The sequence below is a fragment of the Stomoxys calcitrans genome, chromosome 2, assembly GCF_963082655.1.
Source record: "Stomoxys calcitrans chromosome 2, idStoCalc2.1, whole genome shotgun sequence".
NCBI classification, from domain to species: Eukaryota; Metazoa; Arthropoda; class Insecta; order Diptera; family Muscidae; genus Stomoxys; species Stomoxys calcitrans.
This window is the reverse complement of record NC_081553.1, coordinates 235,253,863-235,275,018: the sequence shown is the minus strand read 5'-3', so window position 1 is coordinate 235,275,018 and position 21,156 is coordinate 235,253,863. Positions and strand designations below refer to the sequence as shown.

At 36.3% G+C, this 21,156-nt stretch overlaps 1 protein-coding gene across 3 annotated transcripts; it reads right to left on the bottom strand.

Annotated features, from left to right (window-relative positions):
* Positions 1–10,395: 10,395 nt before the first annotated feature.
* LOC106089567 (tropomyosin-2) lies at positions 10,396–18,809 on the bottom strand. 3 transcript variants are annotated; one of them, XR_001221651.2, is made up of 6 exons: positions 18,703–18,809; positions 13,004–13,431; positions 12,713–12,932; positions 12,474–12,651; positions 11,753–12,322; positions 10,683–10,836 (listed from the first exon to the last, which is right to left on the bottom strand). XR_001221651.2 is itself a non-coding variant. In XM_013255438.2 (5 exons), exons 2-5 carry the CDS (start codon positions 13,375–13,377, stop codon positions 10,754–10,756), a joined length of 855 nt encoding a protein of 284 aa, XP_013110892.1. In that variant the 5' UTR covers positions 13,378–13,431; positions 18,703–18,809; the 3' UTR covers positions 10,396–10,753. The 3 variants fall into 3 exon arrangements, 1 of the variants encoding a protein (XP_013110892.1); XR_001221652.2 differs by having other exon boundaries at positions 11,790–12,322; XM_013255438.2 differs by lacking the exon at positions 11,753–12,322 and having other exon boundaries at positions 10,396–10,836.
* Positions 18,810–21,156: the final 2,347 nt, after the last annotated feature.

Here is a 21,156-nt window from a genome sequence, read left to right as displayed (position 1 = left end):
AATGGGTCTGGCAGTAAATGGAGATAAGACGAAATGGATGGCTTCAACTCCCAAAACACCTTGTACAACCGAGCAGATATAGAAAACGGAGAAAGTTGGTAACCACAACTTTGAGATAGTCGGTAACTTTGTCTACCTCGGCACCGCCGTGACCGAACGAATGATACCAGTTTTGAGATAAACGAAGAATCTAAATTTCATGCAAATCGGATGATAGTGTTTTCTTTTTAAGTAAAGCAAAATTTTTAGATCTTATAGTATTTATATATTTTATGTTAGCAGGATCTATAACAACTGTCCGAAATATAAGATCCGCCAATTGCTCATGACTGATTGGGTGGGATGCCCCTACCCGTTGGTCCACATATTCTCATATGTCGTCTTTTAGTTCGGCTCTTGGCTTATTGACGTACTTATTCTTTAAACACTCCACAGAAAGGTGTCAAAGGGAGTCAAATCCTATGATTATGACAAATAACGTATAGTATTATAGCGTTTGCTGTCGTAGCAAATTTTGGTTTTCTGCTCAGCAGTAATATGTATTCAATATTTTAGCAGATTTTGTAGTTGAAGCAGTACCCAACAAAAAATGTCATTACTGGTTGGTAAGTCAGCGCAAAATTTAGCAATTACTTATTTTAAGGCATCCCTTCGAATTAGTTTTACACTGCGATGTCCTGGTAAGTGAGTAATTATTCCGATCTTTACCAATAGCTCATTTGTGAAACTGGCAAAACATTGATAAATTTCTTCGTTTTCATTTTTTCTTTTGCGCTATCTTTATATGCTCTCTAGTATTACCGAAGGTATGCGATTAATTTTAAGCCACATGCATTATTGAGGGTAATGATATATCTCCGAGTGGTAATGCTACAAATAATGACAAGTACTTACCAAGTTTTTGCTGGGTATCTATTGTGAGCTAAAATAGCAGCGTGAAATGTTTGCTAAGACAACATTCATATGTTTAGCAACACAGCATTCATGTCTGCTTTCGCATTTTCAGCAGGTAAAAACTACTGTTGGCTATTTTGAATAATATATATTACACTCGTAGTACACATACTAAACTCAAGAAAAAAATGATTATTTTTATTTTGAAGGTTGTAAAGAAAATTTTAATAAATAAACTCCAAAATGTAAACGTTTGAAACGTTTTTGTAACAATGCGCCCTCTAGTGCCTCAAGTTGTCAAGACCTCAGATAGGTTTATATGACAGCTATATCTGGTTATGAACTGATTTCAACCATACTCCGTACAGTTGTTGGAAGTAATAAAACGGCTCATGCAAAATTTCAGCCAAATCGGATAAGAATTGTGCCCTCTAGTAGCTCAAGAAGTCAAGATCTAAGATCGGTTTATATGACAGCTATATCAAAACATGGACCAATATAGCCCATTTACAATCTCAACCGACCTACACTAGTAAGAAGTATTTGTGCAAAATTGCAAGCGGCTAGCTTTACTCCTTCGAAAGTTAGCGTGCTTTCGACAGACGGACGGGCGAACGGCAAGACGGACGGACATGGCTAGATCGACTTAAAATGTCATGACGATCAAGAATATATAAACTTTATGGGGTCGTATATGAATATTTCGAGGAGTTACAAACAGAAGTATTTGTGACATTTTTAGGCTGCAATAATCTTTTTACTGTTGCATCAAAAAATTACTGCTGTCAAATATTAAGCAGTTTTTTTTGTTTTTTTTTTTGCGTCACGCCGTTCGGACTCGGCTATAAAAAGGAGGTCCCTTATCATTGAGCTGAAAACTGCACTCATTGATATGTGAAAAGTTTGCCTCCGTTCCGTAGTGGAATGTTCATGGGCAAAATTTGCAATTTGGTTTCTCTTATAACTCTTCTAAAGACCGATGATTTTCATAGAAATTTGTTCAGTTTTAGTTATAGCATCTCCTGATTTTTACTTTAAGGCCTTTGCTAAGCCATTTATCAATAGATCTTCTCAAAAAATTTGCTCAACGATTTAAACTGTGGCTCCTACAATATGTACGTATTTTGATAGAAATTCTACATATCAAATTTTAGCAAATTTTAAATTCGCCGACTAAGCCTGCATATCCAATGGGTGGTGTAGGGTATCAAAACACTTTAACCCGTCCTTACTTGTTTTAAGTTATTTAGAGGTAAGCCAAATTAATACCATTGTTTGAAAGTGAGTTGGAAGTCTTAATTAAAACCCGATTTTAATGTTATTTGGAAAAGAGAGTCATATTCGACTCCTACACATTTATGCCAACTTTAGTCCATATCCGACCATATTTGGATATAGCTGTCGTATAGGCGGATCGCCCGATGTAGGGTCTGAAGTTCATAAAAGCCGCATCTATTATCCGATTCCTCTGAATTTTGCAACAGTGAATTGTATAAAGTCTCTTGACATCCGGAGGGAATATGGTTTTGATCATACCATATTTGGATATAACTGCCCTATAGACCAATCTCCCAATGTATGGTCTTGGACCCATAATGGACACATTTGTCATACGATTTCGCTGAAATTTAGAACAGAGATTTGTGTAAGGGTCCTCAACACACCTTCTGAATATGGTCCGGATCGAACTTTTTTTATATAGCTGCCGTTTAGACCGATCTGCGATTAAAAGTAAAAAGAATGAGCCCAAATTGTGTTTAATTTCAGATATCAACGAAATTTGAAACTGTGAGATGTTTTTTACATCTCAAAACCCTTGCCTGATATAGTTTAGATCGGAACGTAATATGAAATAGATGTAAAAAAGTATAAAGATTGCTTTATCGAATTTAACGTCTTTTTACTTACTTATAATCGGGGATTTGGAGCGAAATTAAGTAGCTAGGCCGCTCCGCACCCTTCGTCACAAATATATTGAATCCGTAATATTCTCCCAAATCGTTTAATTTTAATCCTATATTTGGATATGACCTTCGTACTTTACTTCCAAACACCTTTAATTTGCGTCCCATATTATCCCGGATGACCAATATGGGTTTATTTGTGACCACTGTACCTCCAAATTCCAATATTGCCCGGTTGCTCAGGGATGGGGAGCCCTCAGATACGTAACTCTACTTTTAAACAATCGATTCGTGCTCTATTTTCAAATATAAATCGTTTGATTACATATTTTTTGCAATTATTGCTTACTTGTGGAATTTTTTTACTTCGATTGGGCTAAATTTTGTTATGTTAGGTATACTGTACCATTAATAAATAAATACATTTTTAATTTTAAATTATACGCGTTCGTATTTTATTTTTGGGTGTAGATTTCAAATTATGTTATGTTTGCCTTGGATACATAAAAGACCTGTGTTTATTTGCCACACCGAGTGGTTTTTCTGTCCATCTTGCCTACGTGCTTCATCGAATTTTGTGACGCATTGGACTAGCCCAAATTTAAATAAAAATAACGAATTTCAAGTTGAAATACTAGCATATCCATACGTTCGAATGTACGAGTCCAAGTGTATTAGTGGACGCCACGATGAATGAGTGAGTGGTCCAATGAAACTGTTTTGCAACTCATCTTATCGGAAGTGCCAATACTGCGTACACCGCGAAAACAAATTATTCATATGGACATAATTTTTCATGTTTATTGAAAGCTATGTAAAATGTCTTTTTTAAATAAATTTTATTTTCTTTCTTAATGATTTTCTTTCATTTTAAGAAATAGTTTGTTTTGACCAACAATTTGTTACCGTTTGAAAATGAGGTTGGGAGGAAAAAACGTTCCGCTGAGCTAATTTAAAAAAAAAAAAAACATTTTATTGTTGAAGTGTTATTCTTTTTTACCTTTTCTACCCACGGACATAGGATGGAGTGCTCGAATCTTGTTGTTCTTTCATAGCATCTCTTCGCTTAGAGAAAGTTGTTGTTGCTGTTTTCAAAGACTGTAGACTTACAAACAAACTAACAAAAAATAAGAAGTAAAAAGGCGTTAAGTTCGGCCGGCCGAACTTAGGATACCCACCTCCTCGTGTATATATGTAAACCACCTTTTGTCAAAATCCGGTGAAAAATGCATAGCGGCTATATCGAAATATGTTCCGATTTCGACCAAATACTAATAACTACAAGTCATTGTTCAATTGTGTATAACCAAATATTGGTCTTTTTAGTAGCTATATCTAAAAATAAACCGATCTGAATCAAATACGACACGGATGTCGAGAAGCCTAACTTAAGTCACTATGTCAAATTTCAGTGAAATCGGATTAGAAATGCGCCTTTTATGGGGCCATGACTTTAAATTGAGATATCGGTCTATATGGCAGCTATATCCAAATCTGGACCGATTTGGGCCAAGTTTCAGAAAAATTTCGAAGAGAAAAATTTTGAAGACAAAAATGCGCCTTTTATGGCCTCAAAACTTTAAATGGAGAGATCGGTCTTTATGGCAGCTTTATCCAAATCTGGACCAATCTGTACCATATTACTGAAAGATTTCGATGGGCTTAACTTAATTCACTGTCCCAAATTTCGGCGACATCGGACAATAAATGTGACTTTTATGGGCCTAAGACCCTAAATCGGAGGAGCGGTCTATATGGCAGCTATATCCAAATCTGGACCGATCTGAACCAAATTGAAGAAGCATGTCGAAGGGCCTAACACAACTCACTGTCTCAAATTTCAGCAAAATCGGATAATAAATGTGGCTTTTATGGGCGGATCGGTCTATATGGCAGCTACATCCAAATCTGAACCGATCTGGGCCAAATAGAGGAAGGATGTCGAAGGGCCTAACACAACTCACTGTCCCAAATTTCAGCAAAATCGAATAATAAATGTGGCTTTTATGGACCGGTCTATATGACAGCTATATCCAAACCGATCTGGGCCAAATTGAAGAGGTCTGTCGAAAGGCCTAACACAACTCCCTGTCCCAAAATTTCGGTGAAATCGGACAATAATGTGCGTTTCACGGGTCTAAAACCTTAAATCGAAAGATCGGTCTATATGGCAGCTATATCCAAATCTAGACCGATCTGAGCCAAATTGCAAAAAGATGTAACGCAACTTACTGTCCGAAATTTTTGACAAAATCGGGCAATAAATACGCCTTTTATAGGTCCAAGACCTTAAATCGAGAGATCAGTCTATATGGTAGCTATATCTAAATCTGGACCGATCTGGGTCAAATTTAAGAGGGATGTCGACTGGCCTAACACTACTTACTTTCCCAAATTTCAGCAAAATCTGATAATAAATGTGGCTTTTATGGGCCTAAGACCCTAAATCGGCGGATCGGTCTATATGGGGGCTATATCAAGATATAGTCCGATATAGCCCATCTTTGAACTTAACCTGCTTATGGACAAAAAAAAAGAATCTGTGCAAAGTTTCAGTATCATTATTTTGAAAGACTGTAGCGTGATTTAAACAGACAGAGGGACAGACGGACGGAAAAGGCTAGATCGTCTTAGATTTTTACGCTGATCAAAAATAAATATACTTTCTAGGGTCGGAAATGGATTTTATGGTCGGAAATGGATATTTCGATGTGTTTCAAACGGAATGACAAAATGAATTTTCCCCCAATCCTTCGGTGGTGGGTATAAAAAACCTACAATATATTATTATTATAAATTATTGTAAACTTCAGCAATATAGTGATTTTAAGACCATTTCAAATAATAGTAGAAAGAAGTTAAAGGCATTAAGTTAGGCGGGGCTGAAACATCGAAATATGTTCCGATCTAGGCCAAGCCCATCTTGAACGGAAAATTCGTTGAAATCGGGTAATAAATGGGCCTCAAGTGGGTTCAAGACCGTAAATCTGGATATGAATCTATATGGTATCAATATCCAAATATGATACGATCAGCCCCATATTTGGCACGGATGTGGAGGTGCTTATGAAACTAAACTTGTCTCTGGTAAAGGGGATTTCCCGTGGAATCTAAGTACAACAACAAATCAACAATTGCTGCCCGCTGTACAACATCTTTTCATGTGTCAATTCCCTCATCTAGTGACCTTCAAGTTATTTTTTATTGAGCTAGTGTTTTTCAAACATCAATGTATTTGGTTCATTTCCACCACAATACTGATGGACATTAAAAACTGAGAAAGCTATTTAAATCATAAAATTGTGAAAACAATTTAATTTGGGGTTGCTTTCATTCAACTTACAGCAAAAACAGCTGATTTCTTTAAGTTTTTGTCAGAATAAATAGACACCGCTGTAATCGAAAAAATTACAGTGTTATTTTGAAAAGTGATTTTCATTCGTATCACATTACGTATGCAACTTTAATAATAGCAACATTTGACATGTCATAAGACAAGAACATGTAGCGTGATGGCATCTTTAGAATATGCAATTAACTGGTAAGATTTGCACCAACTGTAAAACAAGCAAAACATTTTCTTCTGTTTTCAGACTGTAAAAATACGATAGTTGCCCGAAAAATTTTTCAATACATCAAAAACTTGGTGTATGGCGAGGTATATCTTTCAAATTTTTTACGATTTGATAATTTTCTAACAGCAGATAAAATTTTTGATTATATCATAATTATAGTTAGACAAAAATTGTTTTTTTATATGCGTTTCTTTCAAAAGTAAAAAAAAATAATTATAAATCAGCGGACAGTGTTTGCTGATACCAACAAACTTATTTCTCAGGGTGTAGCCCCCATAAAAATTCCGTTCGATATTGAAATGCAAAATACACACAAGTAAAAGTGCGTTATGTTCGGCCGGGCCGAACTTATACACTCCACCATGAATCGCATGTGACAAGTTCTTTGAATAGGTTAGGTGGAAAAGACGGTGCAGATATGAATCCGCCCCATGGCACTATGGACATACACCTAAGCCAGTAATCGGCTTGTTGTGCGCTCTAAAAACTATAAAGTAACCTCTAAAAAGAAAATTTTAAGTCAGGAATTCCGTGCTACTTACAAAATCCTAAAATGTTTTCAATACCACTCCCCCATGTTGGTTCATGTCTGGTATTGTGTTTCCACCTAAGTGCCGGTATCTGTTAACGCAAAAGCCAGGCAATGAAAAAGGAAATGCTCCAACGTCTCATCATCTTCCCCGCATGTCCTACACATGCTGTCACTTGCCGCACCGATTTTACATGAGTGATTTCGTAGTCCTATGTGTCCCGTCGTTATGATACCAATAGCTATACTGACCTCCTTCCTTTCAGTAATAGCCTCGTCTTCCCACGATCCTACAAAAAAAAAAAAAAAAAAAATACACGACTAGTGGTGTTTTGTATATAAATGTTTATTTACAAACTACACGTTATCGAAGATTTTTTTGATTTCTTATGATCTTTGTTATTTATACAAAATTATTATACCCACCCCCATAGGATGGAGGGTATACTAATCTAGTCCCTATATACTAATCTAGACCCTATAAAGTATATATATATATATATTCTTGACCGTTTTGATTTTCTATGTCGATCTAGCCATATCAGTCCGTCCATCTGCCCGGCCTCGAGTTCGTCGGTCTGTGAAAATGACGTTAGCGGACGAACGGGCTAGCCTTTCGAAATTTTGCACATATCCTTCTTATACTTCATATTTGACTTCTTGAGTCCTAAGAAGCTTTAACTATTGTCCAATCGAGCTGAAATTTTGCATGTACTGTTCTGTTATGGCTGCAAATTATCATGCTAAATATGATTCCAATCGATGTAAAACCTGATATAGCAATTCTCATCCGATTTGGCTGAAAATTTGCACGAGGTGTTTTGTTATGACCAATAACTGTGCTAAGTATGGCGCAAATCGGTACATAATCTGGTATAGCTGCCATGTAAACCGATCTGTGATCTTGACTTCTTGAGCCAATAGAGCGCACAATTTTCATCCGATTTGGAAGAAATTTTGTACAACGTCTTCTCTCATGACCTTCAACAGCTCCCATAAAAAAACGATCTCCTGATTTTGCTTCTTGAGCCCCTATGAGCTGAAATATTGCACAATGACTTCTACAATGTTTACCATTCATTTATAGTCCGTGTCGGACTATAACTTGATAAAGCTCTAATAGCATAGCAGTACTTATTCAATATTCTTTGTTTGCCTTAAAAGAGATACTGCGCAAAGAACTCGACAAACGCGATCCATGATGTAGGGTATATAAGATTCGGCCCGGCCGAACTTAGCACGCTCTTACTTGTTAGATATGAGTTCCGAAAATAGATGAAAACCATATGTGGAACTTTGTCGAAATTGCCTGCAGTTCTTAAAAATATGTGGACAAGCCAAATGGTTGTTTGACAGATATGTTGCTATGGGCCAAAGTGACGTATGACGTACGGCGTACTTGGGAATAGTTATCATGCGCGCCCATGTCCAATCATGGCTTGTTCTGGTGATGCAAGAATTTTTTTAAACCTACTAAGTTTTTTATATTTTTCATATGCATTAATATATTCACTACAAATATAGCAAAAAATACTTGAATCAAACACAAAACGGCTGCTTGCTTATTTATAACGGAAAAACAACAATAACATATCTTTTGTGCCAATATAACGAAAATCTGTGTAAAAATCATAAATTATGGCCTTAGCTGTATGTCAAAATCAACAATTTGTTGCTTCGTACTCGTTACAGTAACATGATGGAGGAATTTTTTCTTCCAAGCATCGAGGAAATGAACGTTCGAAACGTGTGTTTTCAGCAAAATGGAGCCACAGCACGAGACTCCTGACAGAGTGGACACGAATTTCAAAAATCGACTTAATCAATATATGCGCAAGGGGATCGCCATTTTTTACATCACGTCATTTTCAAGACTACATGAAACAAAAATTGAGATATTGTGTTCTCAAACAAAGAAAAATAAAACAATAATTGAAGTGGTTTTGTTTTTAATGACCTCTCTTTCGATTAAGTAACAAAATTGTCCATCTTGCGACTGATTTTTGAGCAACGACTTATTTAAGTTTTAACGTCTTCAATGACATTTCTGATGTACCATAATAGCTGTGTTCGGGAACATAAAAATTTTTACCGGAAGTCGTTCGCGTATTTTATTTGCCAGCAGAAGAGAGCCCGAGAGGGAGCAAATTTTGACAGTTCGAAAATAGAGAACCTGTAAATTTCTACTGGGACTTTTTTACCAGCAGAAATTTGCAACTTTAAACAGATGTTTTGTAAAGGTCAGCTGTTTTATGAAAAGCAGCCGTTACTTGAAATACATAGCTAACACCAAAATGGTTCAAAAAGGCAGAGGTAAGTAAAAACTAAAAATATTGTTTATTGATAATTATTACATTTGTTGCTTTTTTATTTACTTTTGATGAAGATTCAAGACAGCAGCCAGTGTTCATGTGCAGAAAATTCACGAAATGAAGTTTTAATTTTACCTCAAGTCGGTTGTTCTACATTAGAAGGTAAGTGCAAAATTTGCGGAATAATTTGGAAAATCTTGGAAAATTAAAACATTGTATCCTTCCAAACACGAAGGAAATAGCTATGATCGGTTACTAAGTATTTTGATGGAATCATCCTCATCAGAGAGCTACGATGGAACCAACACCGTTACTTTGGATTTGTTAAGGAGGGAAGATGCTGCCATGGTATTTAGAGGGTCTGGCTGGGCAGGTAAAAGTTACGCACAGTGGGGTTGGAAAAATTAGTGCAAATTAGTTTGCCAATTGTGAACGGATCCAATTGGCAGACTAATTTTTTCCAACCTCACTGTGCGTAACTTTTAACTGCCCAGCCAGGCCCTCTAAATACCATGGCAGCATCTTCCCTCCTTAACAAATTGAAAGTAACTGTGTTGGTTCCATCGTAGCTCTCTGATGAGGATGATTCCATCAAAATACTTAGTAACCGATCATAGCTATTTCCTTCGTGTTTCCACTAATGTGAGGCTCCCGTAGCGTAGTTTTGCTTGCAAATCTTTTAAAAGAGAGTAAAATAGCTCTTATTCTCCTGCACATTTTTACTGGAAACTACGCGAACAGACCTAATGTCTGTGCCAAGACTGTGCTTAAGTGCAAGACCAGACTCGGCATACAAGAATTGTTTGAGCTTTTTGAAAAAAAAAAAAAACGTTGACGCAACTTTTTTCTGGAGTTATCCATGCAAACTTGTCCTGGACGTTTCATTACGGAACGGTGGTTCGACTTCTCTCACATCAATGCTTGCTGTCGAACTCAATAATGTGAGAACAGCTTTTTATAACCGATGCATAGCGTGTCAGTGAGCATCATCTCTTGGTAGAGAGTTGTATGGGTGAGGGAATAGTCATCGGAAATTTCTCACCCGGATTCGGAGCGAAGTTATAAGGACTCGCTAACCTATGTGCGACGGTGGCTACTGGGCCACTTTATGTAAACATATAAAAAATTCCATATGCTCTCTAATGTAGTTTTAGTTTAGTTTTTTTAATTAAAAAATTAAATTAAAATAAATTTTTTATTAAGTTATGTATAAATAGTTTGATTTTCTTCCAAAAAAAAAAAGATTTATTATCGATATTTGGCGTTTTCTTGTTTAACAAATAGACTTGTTTCTATGCAGGTATGTTTCGAGCACAACATCTTGGAGTGCCTCCTTGTGCCACCACCGCCAGAATAACTGCCCAGATACGAAGAGAGAGCGAGATAGCAAGGAGGGCGGCATATACATGTGTGTGTGTGTGTGTGTAGGTATGTACACAATGGTACCTTAGTGATGATGGTATTAGGATATAGTTCTTTTTTTAATTTTATTTTTTTTACAAGATGGAAAACATATTACAGAGAGACCAACAAAATCGTTTAATAACCAGCCAATTCGGCGAATGTGGAGTCCATTTCGTCGGCCAAAGACTTGTATCTGTCCTTGTTGATGCCCAATTCGTCTAGAGTAAGAAGAGAAAGAGAAGAGAATAAAGAATGTTACAAGTAGGATCAATACAAGCAGGACAACGACAATTGTCGGACAAGATAACAGTGAAAGAGAACAGAGTGTGCTGGTTGATAGTGGCAGTGTGGTGAGTAGTGCTTAGTGGTCTAACGAGAGAGAGAGAGATAGATAGATAGAGAGGAATAGTTTAAAATTTCTTTCGGTGCATTGCAAACGCAACAAACACATACATACACTTGACAAAAAATAAATAATATTTTTGTTTGGGACATAATGCAAAGAAGCCATACACACGGCCTTGTGTATGGCTAGGTGGTAGTGGGTGGCTTCATTGCTTGTTGGTTTATTTACTTCATTTTACTTTGGGCCTATTTGATTGTTCGGATTCAAGAGGAACGGGCGGACGGACGGACGAACTGACCGATGTATAACAACACAAAATGTATAAAAGGGATGAGGGTGGGGTTTTTCTTCCAATGATCTATGGAGGAGGATAGTGCCAATGAAGTGTTTCTGTTTGATTGTCATTCACACAGCGTTTCTTAAGTTTGTTTACTTCACATTCCACTGGCCACAGATCGGTTGTATGATTAAGATATTTATGCTTATAAACGCCAAAACAGAAGGAAACGTTTCTTTAAAAGTGGTGTAGTAAGGGCACGAAATCCGTGCATTCGCCAGTATACGAGGTAAAGGCTCTCCCAAAATCGATTATGGATGAAAGACAATTTAGTCCGCGCTGTGGCAAGAGTTTGCGAAAAACGGAATCGATTGGGAAAACCTTTTCCTCCGCATAACCGGCAACAAGTGTGTGCAGAAGATAAATGTTTGGTTTGGAATCGTTGATCATGCCACGTAAGAAGTAAAGGAACACAAAAAACAAATAGAACTCAAAATTAAATTAGGCTTACAATACATTTGTAAAATTCGAATGTCGAATTCAATCACCTCATACGGTTGCTGACTTAGTTTATTTTACAAGAAACGTAGGCAGGTTGGTATTTTCTTATAATAAACGCTGTTTTTGACTTTTTACAGTGTAGTTCTTTCAGTGTCCTGTGTTCAGATATTTTATATTTATATTACACTCGCAGAATAAATGTGTGGGTTAAAAGCAAATTACTGACTGAATTGGTAGGGAGACGGAGTAGGCAGTGGTTTTTTGACACGGTTTGTACAGGATATTTGAAAGGAGCCGAAGGGGGGAAATATGTACTAGAAGAGGAGTTTTGGGAACAACAAAACTCGTTGTTCTCCACACAATACTTTTTAGAAGAATACTTTGAACAATTCTAGATTTTTTTTGGATTTTAAGAGGGGACTGGTATTCTGTTTGAATTCAAATTTGTCTGTGTGCATGTGTATGTGTGTTGTAGTGTTTGTAATATGAGTTATGTTTTAATATCCGGTAAGTTCGGCGAAGGTAGAGTCCAAATCATCGCAGATTGCTTTGTATTTTTCTTTTTCTTGGAAGAGACGGTCTGTAAAAAGCATTATTTTTGATGTTATATAATTAATTAGAAAGCAGCATATTTACATAGACAATTAAGGAAAATCTTAAGGTTAGTTCGAGTTTTTTAAGCGTTTCCCGTTTGAGATAATACGCTTTAAGCGGTGACAAAATGCACATACCTTCTAGCCTGTCGACTTCCTTCTGGAGACGCTTGACGTGCTTCTCAGCATGTTCGGCACGTTGTTCGGCTTCCTTCAATTTGACGGTCAAAGTCTTCATTTCACGCTTGAATTCTTCAACACGTTGGTTGGCCTTTTCCTCGGATACTTCCAAAGATTTCAAGGAGTTACCGACAACCTGTCCAATGAAACCCCAAAAAAATTAATTCCAATTTCATTGTTTATCTGTGTTTGCATACCTTCAATTCTTCTTCAAGTTCCATGATCTTGGCTTCACCGGAGCGGACACGATCTTCAGCGACTTCCAACTCATCTTCAACGAAGGCCAACTTGCGGGATACTTCATCGGATTTGGTATCAGCATCTTCAGCCAACATACGGGCTTCCTTCAATTGGTTGGTCAATTGATCCATGCGGCCTTCATCTTGTTGAGAACGGTTCTCCAATACTTGGCACATACTGTAAGTTAAAATGTTGTATTGAAACAGATGTTCGCCCATTGTGAATCGTTGTTAATGGCCAACACTTACCGGTTGTTTTCATCAGCAGCTTGGGAGGCTTCCAACAATTTTTGTTGGGCGCTGGTTGAGCGTTCTTCAGACTTTTCCAAATCTTCTTCAATCTGTTGCACCTTACGATTCAAAGTAGCAACTTCAGATTCGGTAGCGGTCAACAATTTTTCCTTCTCTTCCAATTCATGGTTGGCCTTGTCCAATTGTTCCTTGGAGGAGACCAAATCGCCTTCAACTTGAACCAATTTCTTTTCCAAATCACGGACTTCTTCATTCAATTTGTCGCAACGGGAATTGGCATCCTTAGCTTGAGTTTCACAGGTATCGGCCTTGTCAATGGCGTTATCCTTCTCAAGCTTCATCGCTTGCATCTTCTTCTTGATGGCATCCATGTTTGTGTTTTTTTATTATACTACTATAACGGGAAGGAGAAAAGAAGATATTATCTGCAAAAGAGTAAAAAATGAAAGAGAGATAAACTTTAGTTTCGTTCCATTTATTATATTGTTTCAAGTAAGGTATGCAAAGAACTAAAGAAAAGGCTAGAGAGAAAGATTGAGATAATTCCATTCCATTTTTTAGACTATTGCCACTATCTGCACGTTCTTAAATGTCTACTCAATTTTCAGGAAGACTGCCTTTGCGTACTCCCCCAATCTGCCTTCGAGGTATGCCTCCTTCAACTTCAGATCTTTAAAATACTGATAAATCTTATGATTGGCTTATTTGTAATGTCCAATGTGCTACGTTTTGTAATAAGCATAATGGCGCATTACATTTGTTCTATACTAGCTGGCTCGATGTGTTTCGCTACAGCCATAAGTTTTTGCGGCGCCCTTTTGACATGGTCCAAATTTGAAAATTATTTATATTCGTATATAACTCTCAAATAACTTTCCGTTGAATCCCATATTGTTCCTATTGGGCCATAATTTGTGGGTGGGGCGACTCCCCCTGGAATTGGCCCCAAATTTGTATATAAATTTCGTAATCCACTTCCAATTACATTTTATTTGATACCCATATTGCCCCAATCGGTAAACATAATATTTTTGGGCGGTTTTAGGGGTGGGCCCCCTATACGTGAGGTCGAATTATTATATGAAGTTCGTACTCTACTCTTGAATTCCTTTCATTTGATACTCTTATTGTCCCAATCGGTAAACATGTCCGTTCGGGTGAGTTTTGGGATGAGGCGTGCCCCAGATTGCTTGACCCCAAAATGTTACATCAATTTCATGTTTTTGGGGAACCATACAAAATTTCGCTTAAATCGTTGGACTCATCTCCGAGATCTGACGTTTTTGAAAATTGGGTTAAGGGGAGGGTCCACCCCCCTTCGGATGTCAAATAATGTTATACCCTTTTTTACCGGGGGCTCAAACTATACCATCTGTGAAAATTTCATGAAAATCTGTTCAGCCATTTTTGAGTCTATACGGAACAGACAAACAAACAAAGCGCAACAATTTCATTTTTATATAATAGAAGAGTTAAGAGTGTAGGGCAAGGCGGATTTAAAAAGGTGGTCTCACGCGAACAGCTGTTAACAGCCGGCCGGATTTTACGGTATTAAGAGGTCAGGTTTTTGTTTGCATTCTCTTTGTTGTCATCTTCTTTCTCGCATATTCTCTGCTCATGCACGCACATGTGTACACACGCACACAAACTTCTTTGTGTATGTTGTCAAAACGTCGAACTGCTTGATGACAAGATGCCGGATTGCTCTATGTGATTTGTGGCTGTTGTACAAATGAGACCACCTATAATTGATTTGCCATGAGTGACGGGCAGGATTCATTGAATAAGGTTAAGCCAAGCATCTAGGATGTCAACTTGTTCTCTTTTTAGATCCATTCTTTGTTTACGTTTTTTCCTTATTTATGATATTTTCAATCGGCAGATTTGACATCCTTAATGATGTTCATGGTGTCTATCCACTTTATGTTTAGACAAGTGACCTAATCCTGACTACATGAGTTATGGGTAAATCACAATCTTAAAATTTTAACATTTAATATCTTGAGTTTTAACAAATGTCCCCCTTTATGGGAAAAATATATTGGACTAACAACATTTGACTAATTGCTAATTATTTGTCTAGACCCATCTTTCGATATAGATGAGCATGAAGACGGGCGTATTGTATTACTTTCTGCATTGGATCGTGTATACGAAGCCATAAATTATCAATTTAACCGTAACCAAATGGAAGACCGAATGTAGATAATAACTTGCTGAAATCATTCAGTAGAACATTCCCCCATTACATATTTTCTCATTGAGATTTTTGTAGTGTTTCAAAAATAAAATTGCGAAACAATGTTGATTTTGTCGCAAAAAGCGAACATAGTACTAGACTTTAAAAGAAAATTCTAAAAATTGGTTTATATGGAAGCAAACAGATTATCGACCATACTTGGTACGAATGCTACAAATCATAACAGAAATTAAAATGAAAAATTGCAGCCAAATCGGATATTTACAAGCCGAACCCACTTTTACTAATAAATTGTGTTTGTGCAAAATCTAGATCGGTTGGCCTTGCTCGTTCCAAAGTAAGTGTTTCGGCAGACGGACATCGCCACCATGTTCTAGCGATCGAGAATGTATGCTTTATAGGGTCGAGGTTATAGGAATGGACAAAAAATTATCTCGAATCCCTTTATTGGTTTGTTTGACTATCGAACGAAATGATCTTAAAGAATAAATTTAAAAAAAAACACACAAATTGACATAAAAATCTTAAATATAGGGGTTTTCAATAAGAGATGCTAATTTGCATTCAAAGAAAATTTTATTTTTTTGAGATAAATGTTGGAAGACCCTGTATATATGTAAAGGGTTTTCCAATTAGAGGTGTTATTTTGGTATTCAAAGAAAAACTCAATTTTTTTGAGACAAATGATCGGACGTTAATTTCATAATAAAGAGGAAGGTTCGCCGTTAATAAAAAAGAACATCAGCGAAATTTCCATGCTTACAGGACCAAACCGTGTGATTCAAAATAACACCTCTTGTTGGTAAACCCTTTACACCAATAAATATACAGGGTCTTCCAACAAGAGGTGTTTTTTTAATCACCCGGTGTGGTCGAGGTTGGTTTATAAATAATAACCGTTTAGAAATTTAGCCTAAACATTTTCTGACGGTGATTTTCTATTTCTGTATGTTATTCCAAATTCTACACCATTCACATTATGTGGACTTGATGTATAACTAATATGTTTTTTTTAAACAAAAACATTTCCTTCTATTTCCCATTTTGATGTATAAGCATTCATGGCTAGTAACTAACCAATAGATATTTTTGAAATGCCTTCAGTAGGATAAGAAAATTATTTTTTCTATTCTAAATAAACATTTTTATTTTTTGTGTACATGGGGAATGTATGCAATCTTCACGGATTTTATTTACTTATGTATATGCTTGTACATAGAATGCTGTGGTATTCACATTATTTTCAAGGGTTGTTGGTGCTTCAGTACCCACGCAAATTGTCTTGTCTAAAATGGCCGATGAACAAAATCTCAGCGTCCATCATTTTAATTCAGCGCAATCTAGCAACTATACAGCCGTCCGGCCGATCATCGGGCCATTCGATTTGAACGAATGTCGAAAGTTTGCAAAAGCTTTGACATTAAAAATAGCCTCGTATGCACACGGACAAACATAATTTGGAAATGTTTCGTTTTGTTTATCATACCTATAAATATTATATGAAATTTAAGCTTCTCTATACAACTGCCCACGTCCAAAAGAACATGGCATCTGTGTGGAGATGTGAATGTATTTAGGAAAATGTATATGCCACAAAAACAAGAATTTACAGTGAATTTATATCTGGCTAAACTGGGGATGCTGAAAAAGCAAACCACAATCGGTAGTGCTTACGTATTGAAGCATTCTTTCTTCTTTAACTGGCCATGAGAGAACATTTGTCCTATTAGCCAAACGTAAAATAGCGTTACAAGCACCTCGATCTTCTGCGTTCATTCTAAAATCTCAGACTCCAAGTTTCCACCATTTGATCTTTCCATCGGGATTTTGGTCGTTCCGGTTTGCGTGAACCACCAATTGCCCTCAAGAGACTTCTTTGCTGGAGCTTCTTCATCCATTCTGAAGCATAATGTGTATTAAACCAGAAGCGTCAATAATAAGTCAGCATGGCTTCAAAGTAAGGCCAAAACCGCTTAAAGTTGTCATAAGTTACTAATAAGACGGTCAGTAACAGCGTTTTAGTTATCCATCTATCTAATCTCGACAAACATCTTCATCAAAATTTAAATATTTGAAACAATTGTGCGTAACAGTTCCACATTCCGCACATGTATATACATATCTCCCCAAATTGTCAGCATTTACTGATCCTACTGCAAGTTAGCTATTTTTTTGGTCCTTCTTTGCTGGACCTCAAACTAATTCTGGAATTGCTATAGGGGGCTATAATGCTGTAGGGGGTCAATTGCTTAGATTCAATGATAAGCACGGCTATAAACGCTGAAAGTAGGCTATAATAGAACCAGTTTGGTTTACTTAAGAAATTGTGATTCGATATTACTTTTTGTTTTTGTAAATCATTAGTTAGATCTGAGCAACTAATTCAGAGTTTTACTGGACTTTGTCTCATAGATCTTTTGAAGTAATTTATAAAAAATATTTACAGCCAAATTAAAGTGTTGCTTTAGCCTACAAAAGTCCTTCGTTAAATTTTTTTTGTATATGTATTTGACATAAACATACGTATAAAAAAAATCACTCTCATAGAAACAGCCATAATTTAATGAATAAAAAAAAATGTTTAGCAAAAAGCTTTATTCGCTATTGTACATATAGTTGTACAAATTTCACACAGCATCATTTGTTGTTGTGTGTTTGTGTGTGTGTGTGCGCGTTTTTTTTGAAAATATCCACTCAATATTTTCATTTTATGATTTCTGTTCGTGGGTGGATGTGAATGGGTATATGACTCAAGGCTAATTTGAACTTAGAAAAGCTCTATGGCCTGGCTAAGTTTAAATGTTGTGTGTGCAGGTGTGTACATATGCAAACGGACGTATGTGTGTGTGAGCGCCTATAGGTGGTTAAATGTGTGCGTGTGTCTATGATTCGTATTGGAATATTAACAAATACACTAATATAACTTTCAGTGTAGACACATTTGAAATGAAACACATTTAAAAAAAAGCGATTCAGTTACAAAATTCCTTTTTTGTCTATAACATCATTAGCATCATCATTATCGATAGCGCTGCGGCTGCTGAAAAATAGAGAACCGTGCAAAATTCTCATGACTTTTTAGAATTTAATGTGCATAGATGATTATTTCTTTTTTCTTTTCGCCAGATGATGCAAAAAGCTATTAATCCAAATGGTTGTTTTTGTTGTAGGTTATTATGTCATGGCACGCACTCACACATACACGCACAGTAGCACAGGTTGACAATTACATTTTCGTACGCCTTTTTACTTCCGTTTATAAAATAGAAAAAAAATATAACAACTTTTCTCTAATTTTTGCACATCTGTATATATCCATATGATGGGTTTTGCACATTTTTAAGCATTAGCGTTTCTATGCGTATTATATCAGTTACATTGAAACAATTTTCTTTAGATTCTGTCCACTTTTTTAATTTGAAGTTATAAAATATTGTTTTTTTTTTTTAATACTTTGTTGAATATCCTTTTTCAATAAAATGAAACAGCGACTAACCTTAGCGTTCCAAACACACTATACGCTGTCGAAACCCCGAGAACACTGATGCAGACCAACTTTTCGACCACACAAAGCCCCAATCGCAAAAAAATTTACCCACACAAAAAATGTATGAACATAATTCACACTGTGTGTGCCAACATATACACACATTCCTACTATTTTGAAATTTTCCCCCTAAATTTTCTCTCTGATCTTGCCACACATTTGGCCTGCATATCAATGGGGAGAATTTTCTAATAAAACAAAAACAAAAAATCCCATAAAGGTATATCTGAAAATTTCCCAATGCACCTACCTACTCATTTTCCGTTCGCACTTTCTGTTCGCGATGCCCCTGTGGTGTTGGTGAGCGCCAAACAAATATCCCCACACAGTCTATGCATATACGGCCAACTCACACACCTTCAGTGCTCACATACGTGTGCACGTATATAGACCAACACATACGAATGAATAAATTAAGTATATTATTTTTTATAGTGACTGACTGCTTCTGTTCAAATTATCCTCCCATTCTCTCGAGACGTTTGCTCTTTCTCATTTGCTCTCGCGCTGTCGGATATTCTGTGTATCCGTGGGTTTAAAAATAGATCAATATTCGGTGTGTATATCTTTTAAAAAGTCTATTAGAACAAATATAGCGAGTCCATTTCGAATTTGAAATATTCTTTCGCCTTATCTTGTTTTTAATTTTTTCTTTTACTTTTTGGAGCAAAACTTTTGAATGTTTCAAAAAAATGCGTTCGCGACTCTGTTGAAAAAAGAATTCTTGCTCTGAAAATTTGGGTCATTCTGTAAAAGTTTTCTTTCGGTGCCTTAGGCTATTTTTCATTGAAAATTACACAAAATATTGGAATAAATTATAGAAAAACACAAACAAAAACAAAACATTTGGCGCTGTGGCAATCGTAGGGCATTTAACACAATTTGTTTATAAAGCTCCAGATTTAGAAATTCAATACGCATTAGTGTTAGTGTGTATGTGTTCGAACTTGGTATTGTGTGTGGATGGAGGATTGTAGATCATAGCTAACCAGTAATGAAACTTTCGATGTTTATACTACTTATCAATTAGGATAAAATATAATGTTTGGCTGAGTACATATAGGCCATGCCCAAAATGTGGTAGCTAGAATTCATAGAATTTAATTTAATTAAATTATTCATTTCATCCTTTTACACCAACCAAAATAAGTCAATATAAGTAAAAATTATGGTGATTAAATTGAATGAACAGATTTTTATTGGTCTCTGCACTAGATCAGCCCTAAAATAGTGTTTTTTATTCACACCACAAAGAAACGAAACATTTTTGGAGGAGGTAGTTTCACGAATACCGTGCAAAAGTAGATCACATATGTCTTCTTTGACCTTAAATGTAAAAGTTTTTTTTTTTGGAAATTACAGTAAATATAGCAATGTCAGTGGAAAAATATTTCTGAAGGTTGGAGCTCAACTTTATTATCTTGATGTGATGTAGAGTTGTGTGCGAAAAAATAGGTCCAGCGGCTAGACAGACAAGTAAAGGATTGTAAATCGCGGAAAATGAGGTTTCAATCGATAGCTCATATCATTTTTTTATTGCATATACCCATCAAAAATAATTTCCGCTATGAAAATTTCAAATATGTACTGATCGTTCGCAATAAAGCACTATTGCTACAAAAAGGCCCAATTTTATGTTGTGCGAAATAATCATATAAAAAATGTAGAAAGTTCATTAAAAGCTGTCACTCAAAGCGAATAAAAAGCAGTTATATGCTCGCAGAATTGTTAAAACAAGAGTTAAGGCCAAAAATTTTATTTTAATTGAAGTTTTTGAAATTTTGCACAAATACTTCTGATTAGTGTAGGTCGGTTCGGATTGTAAATGGGCGAAATCGGTCCATGTTTTGATATAGCTGCCATATAAACCGATCTTGGGCCTTGACTTCTTGAGCTTCTAGAGGGCGCAATTCTTATCCGATGTGGCTGAAATTTTGCACGTGGTGTTTTGGTATCACATACGACATCTGTGCCAGGTATGGTCTAAATCGGTTCGTAACCTGATATAGCTGCCATATAAACTGACCTTGTGTCTTGACTTCTAGAGCGCAATTCTTTTCCGATGCGGCTGAAATTTTGCATGAAGTGTTCTGGTATGACTTCCCACATTTGTGCCGAGTCTAGTCTATATCTGTCCATAACCTGATATAGCCGCCATATAAACCAATCTTCCAAATAGATTTTCTTGAGCCTCTATAGGGCGCAATTCTTATCCGATTTGGCCGAAATTTTTCATAAAGTGTTTTATTTTGACTTCCAACAACTGTATTAAGTATGGTCTAAATCAGTCTATATCCTGATATAGCCGCCATATAAACCGATCTTCCGATTAGACTTCTTGGGCTTCTAGAGGGCCAAATTCTTATCCTATATGGTTGAAATTTTGTATATGTATGTCGTTTT